The following is a 13,758-nucleotide window of genomic DNA, read 5'->3' on the forward strand; positions in this document are numbered from 1 at the left end:
ACTCTCAAAGTTTTACGGAGCTTACAGTAATTGTTTCAAATGATTCCTTTGCCTGTCTCCCCTTCTGTCTTCATGGGATGTTTGAATTTGATGATTCAGATACAGAATTGGTGCAGACATAAGGATTGTAATGTTGTTTCTGTTTATTGCTATTCAACACTTCCTATAGCAATAATAATGAGTGGCTTATTTACTATGAGCCATAAAATGAAAAATCACCTTGAAGCTTTAAGTTGGAAAATTGAGAAGAATAAACATAATATTTTCTCAAAACAGGGAAATTACTTGTGCTTTTCTAGAAAAATATATCCTGTATGAAATCAATGATATAATAAATTGTTACTATAACAATTAATTAAAGTAGATATCGGTTATAAAAATCTCATTAAATTGTTTTGTGCAGTCATTGTGTATAATTAAGACCCACAGGAAAACATTTGAAATCCTAATGTTCTCTTTTGTTGTACTTGCAGATTCATATCATAGATTTTGATGATGAAAATAACATTATAAACAAAAACGTTCTCCTTCATCAAGTGGGTGAAATTTGGCACATTAGTACCAGTCCTGCAGATAAAGGTGTGCTAGCAACCTGCTACAATAAAAGTAAGTCTTTTCTAACCATGTTAAACTTGTTCAAGTGTTTTGATACTTTTGAGTGTGCAAAGATTGAACATCTAGCTATGTGTAAACACTTTAAATTAGAATTATCAACACAGGCGTTTTTAAAAAAAAATCTTCTGTACCTTTACCTGTACTTCATTTGTCTCATATCCTTAAGTCATCTTGGTTAGAAGTCTACTTTTGCATTCATGTCAAGGAAAGCAGCAAAGTAGAAGTATTGCTTGCCTGATTAATGCAAAGCGTGGCAAATAAAATATGTTCCTGTTATTTTACGTATCATTCTTTTTATTGTTTTATATGTTTGCTTTTGAAAGTGGAAGTAAATGTCTTTCAAAATAGCATCATGCCAGCATCAAGCTCTATTTAAAATTGCAGGTGAAGTTTGTATATAATGTTATTTGTCATATGTTAAATGCAGATATGCCCACAGAGAACTATAAATTCTTATCTAAATATCTCATCAGAAACAGTAGGAATTCTCCTTGTGTAACCTAACCTAAGTGCACAGCTGTTGAGATGAAGAATCTCTCTGCATTTCCTAGGTGAGGCAGATGTGAAGATTTTCTGTCATGAGGCTTGAAAAATCCACTTGCGTCACTTGGGGAATGGAGTACTTTTTCTCTGTGACAAGCAAGAAATCTGTGCTGTCAATAGGAATAAATATTATTTATTCTAGTAAATATGAGTCCATTTTTTCATGGAAATACAGTCCAAGAATGTAAGAATAAGGTAGTGAGTTTCAGGCTTTGTGCATCTATGGACAACAGTATAGAGATGTGAATTCGTGCTGCTCAACCTTGTGGCTATGTTAGAGAGAAGGTTCCAGGATTGCTCGATTCTCCTAGTTCTTTTGGATTGAAATAAAAGGGATAAAATTTAAATTCCTTTCATGAATCTTACGTTAACTTTTGAAGACAGTTATAGAAGATATTAAGAGAATTAGTAAAGAGCTTTTTCTCTTTTATAAACTGAAGATTATCGTGATCATTTTGGCTAAGTAAGAACACTGACTAAGTAGAAACACTCTTTTTTGATTACTTTTTATTCTGTGGTTGACTTACTGGACATAATTCCTAAGTCATCTCTAGTAATTTTTGGGCTAGTTTCAGAGAAAAATCTGAGAAACTTGTCTGAAGTGTCCTTTTAAAGAAAACCAAAATAGAGTTTCCAGTTTCTTCCTCTAGCCTAAGTTGATTGTGGTTTTTTTTTTTTTTTTCCTTAAGGAATAGTGTGAAACATTTTAAAGAATTTACGTAACTCTTTTTCCCTATATACCTGAACAGCAAGATACGAGATGGCTTATCAAGTCCAGTATTTTATGTATGTAATGTACCACTTAATGTTAACCATTTATTCAATTTGTGTCTTTTTTTTGAGTTCAAGTGTGTTCTAGAAAGTATGGTGAAACCAAATAATTTTATACCCTTTTCTCAAGAAGGCCTATATTGGAGTTTTATGTTACAGCAATTCTTTATAACACTATGCATATTAATTCTAGCAATCTCAGTAAGCTCTCTCCCAGAGAGGATTTTCAATTAATCTTCTATCCAAACGCTCTAAATTTCTGTGAGACTTCTGATTTCCAGTACTAGACCTAATTATTCATATACATGTTTTCTATTCTGGCTTCTTTGTGTTCTAGATTTAGTTTACCTAGTTTTCGAGCAGTAGGCTTTATTGTTTTTACTTCACACATCTTCATTTAGAATCATCAGGCATAAACTTGCTGCAGAAAACAAGATCTGATTCTTAAATGATTATTGATGACTCTTAAATAGCAACGTATAGACCAGAAAGCACACAGCATAGGTTTCTACTAATAACGAATATTGAGTTTAGCAGTCAACTTGTTTCAAGTAGTAATGCAACCAAATTAAGCAACTGAAGCCTTTAAAACCCTTTTATGTATTGCTTTTGTTATTTTAAAAAGACTCTTAACTGTTTTCCTTGTTGAAATATGAGTCAAATGATGATGTTCAGAGCAGTCATAGGTGTTGTGACCATCTCTTGTGTCAGAGCCCAGTACTTCTGGCAAATGTTGACTGTTGTTAAAACTGGGAGACTGAAGAAATGTGATGTGTGTCCATTATCAATAGCTGGGTTTTCAAGTCACTTAAGTAAGCAGTGAAATGCAGCATTGAAGAAAAGTAGAACCATGTCCATTTTGCATTTCATACCTCACTGAAGTAAGCTAATGGAATAGGGTGAAGCACTCATGAAAAATCTTGGAAATTTCCTCTTTTATTTTGGGAGAGATACTGAATTTTCTTTTACTTTCTCACACTTATAGACAGTTAGCATAACCAAGGTATGAATAAGGTGTTAATGTTACTTCATAAAAAAAAGATGTAGTAGGTGCAGACACTTGAAGAGCACTTTTTTTCACAGCTCTCCTGTTCTTTGTTTTTTGTCTAAGAGAAGTCTGCCTTTCATATAGTAAATTTGCAGAATATCGTAATGGTTGAACAGCAAGAGTAATACTGTGTACCTACTTTGAAGAGAGATTTTGGCTCTTAATTAACATCTTAAAACACTTTGCAGATAGTGATACAGAAAAATATTGATTCCTGAATAATTTGTGGTTTTTAGTGTTTCGTTCATCTGGACTTGCTGTTCTTCAGACTGCAAATTAATTTTCTAGAGCTCATTACGCAAGATACAAGATTTCTTTTTAAATATACTTCCCCAGATTTTAGCTATTCTTCCTTTTCTTAATCATAACATATTTATAAAATGCAGTGAAAAATCTTTCCACAGCATCCAGTTCTTATCATCCCCTGTAATGCTGTTGATACATTTAAACTCTTTTTTTACTTGACAGTTAATATTACTTGTGATTATGTGATGGTATGGCATGTGATAATGTGAATGGTATGGAATAAAGGGTGGAGAATGTCCTGGGTTAAGCTGAGACAGAGTTAACTGTCTTCATAAGAGCTAGCAAGAGTCTGTTTTGGATTTGTGCTTAGAAGAAAGCTGATAAAAAGTGATGTTGAAGCGCTGCCAAGGTCTTTCAGCTTCTCTGGCTGTCTGCAAACAGGAGAAGCTGGGAGGGAGCACAACCCCAGTTACTAGCCCGGGATTTGATCTTAAGTTAGGCATTGAGACCCAAAGTGGCCAATAATCTATTCCATAACATACACGTCATGCCCAGTATATAGGTGAGGACCCTCTGGAAGATCGGCCTTTTTTGGTTCCGGATCTCTTTTGCTCTGGGTCATCTCACGCCAGGTGGTTGCTCTCCCAAGGCCTCCCACCCCCCCCACCCCGATCAGCTCTCGGTGTGGGACCCTCGGACTGTTATCTCCGTTCCGTGAGCGCAGTTTCGGGACTCTCTCTGCTCTGGGATGGTTATCTGGGAACAGGCTGAGCCTTGGTCATCGGGTGGGGGGGCAGTATCACTGATTATCACTCATTTGTATATTTGTATATCCTATTATTTTCAATATTATTGTAGTTTAGTTGTTAAATTGTTCTTATCTCAACCCAGGAGTCCTTTTTTCCCTTTACCCCTTTAATTCTCTTCCCTATCCTCAGGTTGGGGGGGGCGAGGTGGTTTGGGTGAGTGGGTGTGTGGTTTGTCCACCAGCCAAGGGCACACCCATCACAGTACTGCCTCAAAAAGCCAGACAACGCTAGCAGTCTTGCTGTATGATTTGAAAGACAAGGGATCTGATGTTACTGGCTTCTCTTATCTCTTGTAAGGATAAAGCTTTGTTTATTATATTATTTTACGAAGTCTTTTGTTAATTTCTGATGAGTGCTAAGGTCTGCATGAGGGAAGCAGATACCTGTATTCAGCTGGTAACAGCAGGTTATTTGTGGGGTCAAGAATCAAATGGAAAGTTTTAAGCAGTCTGTGTTTGAAAAGGATGTGATCAAGTTTGGAAGTTTTTACTGTTCTGGTGGAGAGAGGCCTTGAATTCATTTAGCGGGGCTCTTAATCAAATGTTGAAAGATACTCTTAAATGGGAAGTTCCTGTTTGGTGGTTCATTTTCTTTCTTCACTTCTTTGAAGGCATTTTAGCTACTTCTAAGTGTGATGGTGTGGAATTTTACAGATCAGAAGCTTTTTGTGTGCGTGGATATGTATAGGGTTTTTTTTCTCTGATGTATATGGAATCATAGAATGGTTTGGGTTGGAAAGGACCTTTAAAGATCATCAAGTTCCACCCCCCCTGCCATGGGCAGGGACACCTCCCACTAGCCCAGGTTGCTCAAAGCCTCATCCAGCCTGGCCTTGAACACCTCCAGGGATGGGGCATCCACAGCTTCCTTGGGCAACCTGTTCCAGTGTCTCACCACCCTCACAGTGAAAAATTTCCTCCTAGTATCTGACCTAAATCTACCCTCTTTCAGCTTATAACCGTTACCCCTTGTCCTCTCACTACACTCCCTGATAAAGAGTGCCTCCCCATCTCTCCTGTACCTTCAAGTACTGGCAGGCTGCTATTAAGTCTCCTCGGAGCCTTCTCTTCTCCAGGCTGAACAACCCCAATTCTTTCAGCCTGTCCTCATAGGGGAGGTGCTCCAGCCCTCTGACCAATTTCATGGCTCTCCTCTGGACTCTCTCCAAAAGGTCCAGGTCTTTTTTATGTTGGGGTCCCCACAGCTGAACACAGTATTCCTGGTGGGGTCTTAAGAGAGCAGAGTAGAGGGGGAGAATCACCTCCTTCGACCTGCTGCTGATTTCCAGAGTCATAGTTATGGGGCTTTTTTTCCCCTGAATCATACACGGTAGGAAACCTCCTTCAAAAGGAGTGATACTAATGTAGAAACAATTTGACTCTGTCTCTCTCTGGGGGATTTACAATTTTTTTTTTTTTTCCCTGCTTCATGGATATGTGACATCTTTTTACTTGTCATTGAGACGTATAAGTGAAAGAGGCATAAGGAAGTAAATTTAAAATGTAGTTTATTACTGTTTTTGTTAATCTACTGAAGAGAAAAGTCACGTGTTCATGAGTCCTAATATCTAAGCTTCCATGTCAGTGAAAATTATTTTTCTTGTGGTCCACTAGGTTTATTTTTAAGTGCTGACTTACGATAATTCAGGTTGGTTTTTTTCCCCATAAATGGCTAAACTTGCCAGCAACCACAGGTCAGTCATAATTTTGAGGTGAGCTTTTATTTTTGAGGAACTCTAGGCAACATCTGTCAGAAGTGCCAAATACAGTATATTTCAACAATTGTAAGCAGGCTCTCCTCTCTTATTTTTGGTAGACAGGTCAAATAAAGTTACTGCCCTTTCGCATTAAGTCCATCGGAATATTTACTGGCATATTGATTCTGCGATCTCTGTAAATTCTTATGCTTTCAAGAAAAGTAACTAACCTACAAAGTAAAACAAAGTGGCTTAGATAACTTTCTTGTTCTAAAGAAGTTACAGAGAAATCTTAATCCTTGCTGGATATGCAGTTTGGGAACTGTGTTCTCTGAACAGTGAATGAAGTTAATTTAAATGCTGCTCTGTATTCTTTTGTTCAAGATATTTTACTGAAGTATCATTATATAATAGCTTTTAAAAATAAAAAACCCCTTCCTTTCTGTGAAGTCAAAACCCAGGAAAACTCCTTTGCCTGTTTAGCATCAGTATTTACTACTTTGATTTCTAATTTTGATGTTGCATCATTAATAAAGCCTTATCTTTTCATTCTGGATGGTGATATTAACTAGATGATACTGGTTCCAATAGCATTGGAACAAATACATCTTTGGTTATTAACCAGAGATTCCATTTTATAGGCCGTTTTGTTTTAACATCAAGACAAAAATTATGCGACTACCTCTCCACCCCTCCCCATGCACAGACATTAAGAATACCGATTTAGAAAAATTGCATAATTGCAAAGGGACAACTTATTCTACTCAGTTCCTGTCTTGATTATAGCAGTCCCCCCTCTCACCAACGATCGGTATATATCACAGAATTTTGTACTATTACTACTGGTGTTACAGGAGGATTATATTATTATCAAGTGACAGCTTTACTAGTTCTGTGTAGTCTTGCCTGCTGGAGGCATAGTGCTTGCCTGTGCTACACATTTCTAATATATTCAGCAATATTGTATGCTAGAAATGTATTGACCATTCCTGTGCTCACTCGCATTGCTTATAGGTAAGATGTGTAGTTGGTAAATCTAGGAATTGATCAGAGGTGATGTTTTTTGCTTTTCATTATTTGCCACCTTTGCCATTAAAAATTGCTTGTCTTGTATTCAAATGGTAGTCTAGATGTAGCCAAAGCACCATAAAACATATAATGTTTTTTGATAAATCATTAAAACTGATTTAGTAACAGGTAACACTTTGTAAGTTTAGTTTTGTATCTCTATTTTAATAAATAAATATGATTTCCTATGGTTTTTAAACTTTATGGTCGTGGAGGGGGACTTCCCAGCATAACAACCTGTGAACCTAGTGGCTTTCCTCTGTTTTAGTAACATAATTGTATTGTTCAGATCCACAATTTAAAATCAGTAAAAATCCCTGACACATGAGCTACCTATTTCAGGCAGTCATTACATGGAGATGAAACTTTTTTTGTGTGTTCCAAATATGTTTGGCAGCTGTTCAGTGTTGTGAGCATTATAAGAATTGTGAAGACTGTTTTTTATCCCAGATTCCCTAACTGAAGGGAGGAAAATGCATAAATATCTGAAAGAAGCTAGGTGTTAAGAGGGAAAAGAAGGATTAGAATCTGAATAACTTGAGGCTGGGGGAAGAAGTCTTTGTAAAATTAATACTTGAGGTATCTAGATGAATTTGTGCACTGTGAGAGTTGTGACATATTGATGCATCGTCTTTCCTCTCTACTTTGGCAAGTCAACTGAATTAAAATGGGAGGGGAATGTTCCTTGAACAGGATAAGATTGCTACTTGCAACTTTATTAAAATAGGTAAGAATTAAGGCGGAAATGAATTTGGTAGTCTTCTAGCTTTAGAAGTTAAATTAGATTGTTGAAGTTCAGTATGATACAGAGTAGTTTTAAAAAATAAAAGCTAAAAGGATGGGTTGCTGAGAGAAGAGTACAATGTACTGAGGGTTTTGGGTGACGACAAGGTGGTAATAAGGTAGAGTGCTACAGTTGCATTTTAGTTTGTTAATGCTTAATATCAAAATCTATGCACCCTTATTTGCCTCAGATATTTATTAATATCTTGAAGTTATGTTCAACAAAGCAGAAATCAAATAATTTGCTACACAGTGGCCCAGAAATAAAATGGAGGATGCTGTGTTTAATGGAAAAATCCCTGTCAAAACAATTTATGAACTTAACACCTTCCTTCTTTTTTGCTATTCTGACTAGCTATAGTCAGTTGACTAAGTTTTTACTTCCTTTAAATTAAATTGTGACAGGAGTGACACTTTAAAGAAGTGAATAAGAAAGGGGACAATAATTAAGGAGATTATAGCATCTTAGTAGAAATGCACTTTTAAATAACAGAAAAGAATAATGAGGTAGGGTGAGGGTCAAGAATGTACCCTCCAAATGATGATATAAACCAATGAGGAGAATGATACACTAAACATAATAATACATTTAAAAATTAAAATAAATTAGTCTTCAAATGTGCAAGACATTGGTAGCCATCCAAGACCCCTATTCACCTGCAAAGGTGAAAATTATTTCACATCTGTATTACTACTTAAAGTTTGAAAGAAGCCTTGCTTCACTATTCGAAAGAGCATCCTAGCCTATGCTAGGATAAATTTTTCATTGTGATGAGGTGAAATGCCAAAACCCTGTAGATCACACTAGAGCAGAGTCCCTTGGGAACTAGAACAATGCAAACCTGACAAAGCCCTAGACCTCATTGGAATGCAATTCATATGCGCTCTTGGTATTGCTGAAGTTTCAGGCTACAGGAGGGGAAATAGAAAAGCCATTTGAATGGATTTTTAATGGTGTTCTGAGGCAGGGAGAAATGCCAACAGACAGCAGAATAGTGTGTGTCTAATATCATTTTTGTATGTAGTAGGTGATGGAAGCCTCAGCTCTAGGGTTGGCTGAAAAAAAGTGGGATCTCTGCATTAAGATGAAGTTGGGGAATACTTGGAAATATGTTGATTTCTGAATTATATTGTCTTTGTCAGTCTGGTTTATAATGCACTGTCATCAGGTGTTTGAAAAATTTACCAGTTAGGTAACTTCACAGCGGTAGGTACAGATTGTATGTGTTTTTTGTGAGTGTGTGTGTCTTGCATATGCTTTGTTATGTAGAACTTCCTTTTAATCTCCTCTCCTCTTTATACATCCCATCCCTCTCATTTTAGGATACTGTTAAAATAAAATGGAGGCAGACCACTTCCTGCATACTTAACGATACAGTTGAACTTTACTTTTTAAAAGAATAGGGGAAGCAGAGGGGTTTTCCTGTTGGCCTTTTGAAGAGTGTTGCAGCAGTGCCAGTTTGTCAGCAATGGATGGCTTCTTCTTGAATTACTTGGGTCTGATCTCTGCACAGAAAAATACTTGGTAGAGGGTGAATGCTCATGATGATGTGTTTAGGGCAAACTATCACTCAAGAATAATTGATTTGTAAATATAAAGGGAACTCTTAATCCAATAGTTTATTCTTTGCAGAACCTGAATATAGCTTTTGTTATATCCTATAAACTAGAACAAAAACTCATGTACACGTGTTGCTCTGAGATACTGATCAATCTATCTAGAATGTCAGTGAGAAACTAGTAGTTTGTTTAAATTTTGATACTACATGATGGATACCTACTTGGGTAGTTTCTGCGTTCTGGCAGATATTCTACAGATTCTTAGAAGAGATGATAAAATTATTTGAGAAGTTAAGGGGTAAGGCAAACTGGTGGGTTTACACGAAGCTATGGGTAGATTCAGGGGAGGAAATAGAGAAATAACACAGACTAAAAGTTCTTAATTGGTAGAAAATAAAATGAACCTCTAATTGGATCTAGGAAGCTTTCTCCATTATTGTAAAGGTGAGTTTTTAGGAAGTGATTGTAAGCAGCTGCTTCAGCCTATCTCTTGTGTGCAGGTGAAGGATATGCTTGGGGGTGCGAAAGTAAATGACCGTATCTCTAGAGAATAATTGTAGGCAGTGCTAATGTACTGTTAACTTCACCACAGATCTGATAGGGGAGATGCTTACTGAAAGGCAAAGTGAAGAAATGAACGAAATAGTATAATTGGAGAAATAAGGAGATCCTGAAGGAAGGACATCTCAAAAAACAAATAAGGGTTATGTCACTTAAAGGACAGGCATACAGCTGCAATAACTTGTGAGAAAGCAGGAAGGCAAGGTGGTATATAGCCTTTATGCAATCAGTTCTGTGGAAGGCAGCTGTAGAAATGTTAAAGTGGTAAGATACAGCCGTTAGGTATTAGCATTTTGTAGGTGTTTTCTGTACCATTTAGTGTCTGTAAGTAGAAAAAATTATTATTGTGACTAAATGTCAGCCTGTTATGGTTTTTTGATTAGTAGTTTCTATGTTGCATTTTGGTTTTTCTGTATCTGTGGCAACTCCCCCTACTTTCCTGAGACTCTGTTCCTTTTCTTTGTGGGACTGAATGCACCCTCAGCAAGTTTGCCGACAACACCAAGCTGTGTGGTGTGGTGGACACATTGGAGGGAAGGGATGCCATCCAGAGGGACCTTGACAGGCTTGAGAGGTGGGGCAATGCAAACCTCGTGAAATTCAACAAGGCCAAGTACAAGGTCCTGCACCTGAGTCAGGGCAATCCCAAGCACAAATACAGGCTGGGTGGAGGATGGATAGAGAGCAACCCTGAGGAGAAGGACTTGGGGGTATTGGTGGATGAGAAGCTGAACATGAGCCAGTGGTGTGAGCCTGCAGCCCAGAAAGCCAACCGTGTCCTGGGCTGCATGAAAAGAAGCATTGGCAGCAGGTCAAAGGAGATGATTTGGCCCCTCTACTCTGCTCTTGTAAGACCCCACCTGGAGTACTGCATCCAGCTCTGGGGTGCCCAACATGAGAAAGACCTGAACCTATTGGAGTGAGTCCAGAGGAGAGCCACAAAGATGGTCAGAGGGCTGGAGCACCTCCCCTATGAGGACAGGCTGAAAGAGTTGGGGTTGTTCAGCCTGGAGAAGAGAAGGCTCTGGGGAGCCATTTTAGAAGCTTTCCAGTACTTAAAGGGGGCCTACAGAGAGATGGGGAAACACTCTTTATCAGGGAGCATAGTGATAAGACAAGGAGTAACAATTTTAAGCTGAAAAAAGTGTAGATTTAGAGTAGACATTAGGAATAAGTTTTTTCCTGTGAGGGTGGTGAGACACTGGAACAGGTTGCCCAGGGAAGCTGTGGATGCCCCATCCCTGGAGGTGTTCAAGGCCAGGCTGGATGAGGCTTTGAGCAACCTGGGCTAGTGGAGGGTGTCCCTGCCCATGGCACGTCTTTGGGACTCAGTGGTTTTTAAGTTCCCTTCCAACCCAAATCATTCTATGATTTTACGTTTCTTCCTTTCTGTGCCATTTATGGAAATGATCAGTGAAATAATTTGTTGATTCTTAAATTGTTCCGTGTAACTTTTAGTTTTGTTACCGCTATAAGATGAACAGTGATCTGGAGACTTAACTTTTACTGTTTCAAACTGTGCTGGCAAACTAAAGAAGGTATTTATGCTGATTGTTTATGCACTTGTGAATTGGTTTGCAACAGTATTTTCTCAGCCACAAGAGTACCTTTATGTAATTGAAAACTTGAAAATTAGGATGTGATTTAATGGATCACAAAAAAATAACAGCATTGAAGTCTGATATTTGGAATTATTTATTTTAATGATGTCAAGCAAGGTGGGAGCAGATGTGGAAAGTGTGTCCATAGGGGAGCTATATTAATACTGAAAATTATTTAAGAAGAAAACAACTCTTATCTGGTAGCCTGTGGGGGATAAAACCTGCTGACTGTAAAAATCTTAACATTGAATAATCAGTTTTTGGTATCAGACAGTTGGCTCGGCTCCTCTTGGTTTTTTTTAATCATTATTTCTATAATGATTTTTTGTTGGAAATTTTAACCTGTAGAGTAAAATCAATAGTCTCAGGATATTAGACAAATATTTTAAGGTTATATAGGTATTCCAGTAACTTGAACAGGGCCATGGGATTGACCTGGGGACTGAACTGAAGTAGTGCCTGCTGTTAAACTGTTAGGATGCTCCCTGAGCAGTTTGGCTGTGGGCCATCCAGCACTTTCAGGCAGTGGTGCCCAGAGATAGTCCAAGAACATCATGAGTAGTTGGAGTGTAGCCTCCTTTTCTCCACTGAATGTCTTCAGTGCTCCAAAATTTGTCTGTGTGTGTTTCATTCCTGGTCTGTGTCTTCCTTTTGTTTTGAAATATGGCTCGTTTAAGAATTGGCTATTACGAAGCCTAGTACAAACTTCCCAACTGTTTCTGCTTTGGGGTTTGAGGGGAACAGAGGAAGAGCTGCTGAGGTATCGTCATTTTTATCTCCAAAATAGATCAGGAGGGAAGGAAACCTAGTTAACCTGATTATCAGAGTAACCTTTGCTTGTATGGAATTAAAGACTTTATTGGATGTAACTATCAGTTCTAGTGGAAAACCTACAGAGCTGGGGGAAGGACACAGTGATCTCTTGTTTATTAGCGTGAACTGTTTTTGTAATGGAGTGGATGGATGAGATGCAGCAGGGCACTTTGCTGCTGTTTCTGTGAGAGTTAACCTTAAGTGCATAAGAACTACCTTTACCTTTTCCTTACAAGTGGAATAGTGCTAACCTGTTAATCAGACCAGTGATTTTTTTCATCTGTACTAGTATCATGACTCCTAGAACATCAACAGGAGATCCTATGTAGAACAGCGTAGACAGGTTTATAGACCAGTCTTTAAACCCTTTTTGAACCAGTTGAGACTCTCTTCCACCACAGACTTTTGTAACATTGGTTTTCAGTCCACTACTCACTGGTCAAACTCTCCACACTTTCTTTTTAAACTTGTCTTGTACTATTTCAGTGAGGGCCACTTCATTCTAATATTGAAGATTTCATAGAATCATAGAATGTTTTGGGTTGGAAGGGACCTTAAAGATAATCTAGTTCCAAACCAATAATTACCAAAACTCTGTAGTAGCTTTTCTTTCACCTTGCCCTTCCTTTCTTTTGTTTCTGTAAACGTAGGTCATGTTCTTCCTAAGGTATTTTCCTTCCAAGTGAAATAGTTCCAACCTCTTGAATATCTCCTAAGAAGACAGTTGTTCCTTAATTTTCGTTTATGTTGCCATTCTCCAACTCTGTTTACCCTTCTTTAGATGCAAACACCAGAATTGTACTCTCCATTTGAGATATGGACATATAAGGTTTCATCAGGCTGTGAAATAATCTTTTCTATTTTATTTTCAGTGCCCTTTATAAGGATGCCCGGTATTTTGCTGGCTTGTGTGTCTACTAGTGCACATTAGGTTCAGAGAAATGTCAGTGGTAACGCCAAGAGCTTTATTCTGAGTTGTAACTACCAGTTCTGAGTGCAGCATCCTCTTGGGATGGCTTAAATTATTTTTCTCTAACTTTTGTGTGCAGAGAAGCTCATCTCTCACTTTTTTGACCACCAATTTTTATAGGATCCTTCAGAAGTTCTCACCTTGGCATGGCATGGAATTACCTGAAAGTATCAACTCCTGTAAGACTAGGAGTTAACTCTGTGACAGTAGCAATGTTATCTGGGGAGCTCACAGTGGAATACCTCTTCTGTTTTTAACTTTAGCCTTTCAGATAAATCCTTGTTTTAAATCCATGGGACAAAGCTAGATTAATTTTTCTCACTAGGAAGAGGAAAAATGAAATTTAAAAGCAAAATCAATATAAAGTGTAACAATAGTCAGATTTTTTTTTTAAAGTCAGGTTGTTACCGCTGCAGCAAAAATAGATTCCACATCTAACATGGGTGACTAAGGAAAGCAGCACTTTTAAAGTTGGTTAAAACCTTTCCTAGACCATTTTGAAATGAAATACTTGAAAGTTGCTGCCATCTTCTGTGTTGGTGCATGCCTCTGTTTCTCTTAAGAATTCAATTTCCTACTCAAATCCCTTGAAACAGATATGAAAACTGATTTATTTTCCTAGTGCAAATGTGTTTTTTTCAACTCCTACAAAAACAGGTTGAGCACTTCTGTTA

General features: G+C 37.7%; 1 protein-coding gene across 1 annotated transcript in view; it reads left to right on the forward strand.

Annotated features, from left to right (window-relative positions):
• Positions 1-473: 473 nt before the first annotated feature.
• The window catches only part of TSSC1 (tumor suppressing subtransferable candidate 1), a gene marked incomplete at its 5' end in the record, with an annotated part of 70,882 nt that continues 57,597 nt past the window's right edge, over positions 474-13,758 (forward strand). Inside the window, one exon of the mRNA XM_010081068.1 lies at positions 474-606. Within this exon, the coding sequence (XP_010079370.1) occupies positions 474-606 (133 nt within the window). The remainder of the gene's footprint in view (positions 607-13,758) is intronic.

The sequence above is a fragment of the Pterocles gutturalis genome, unplaced genomic scaffold (genome assembly GCF_000699245.1).
Source record: "Pterocles gutturalis isolate BGI_N339 unplaced genomic scaffold, ASM69924v1 scaffold3224, whole genome shotgun sequence".
In the NCBI taxonomy this organism is placed as follows: Eukaryota; Metazoa; Chordata; class Aves; order Pterocliformes; family Pteroclidae; genus Pterocles; species Pterocles gutturalis.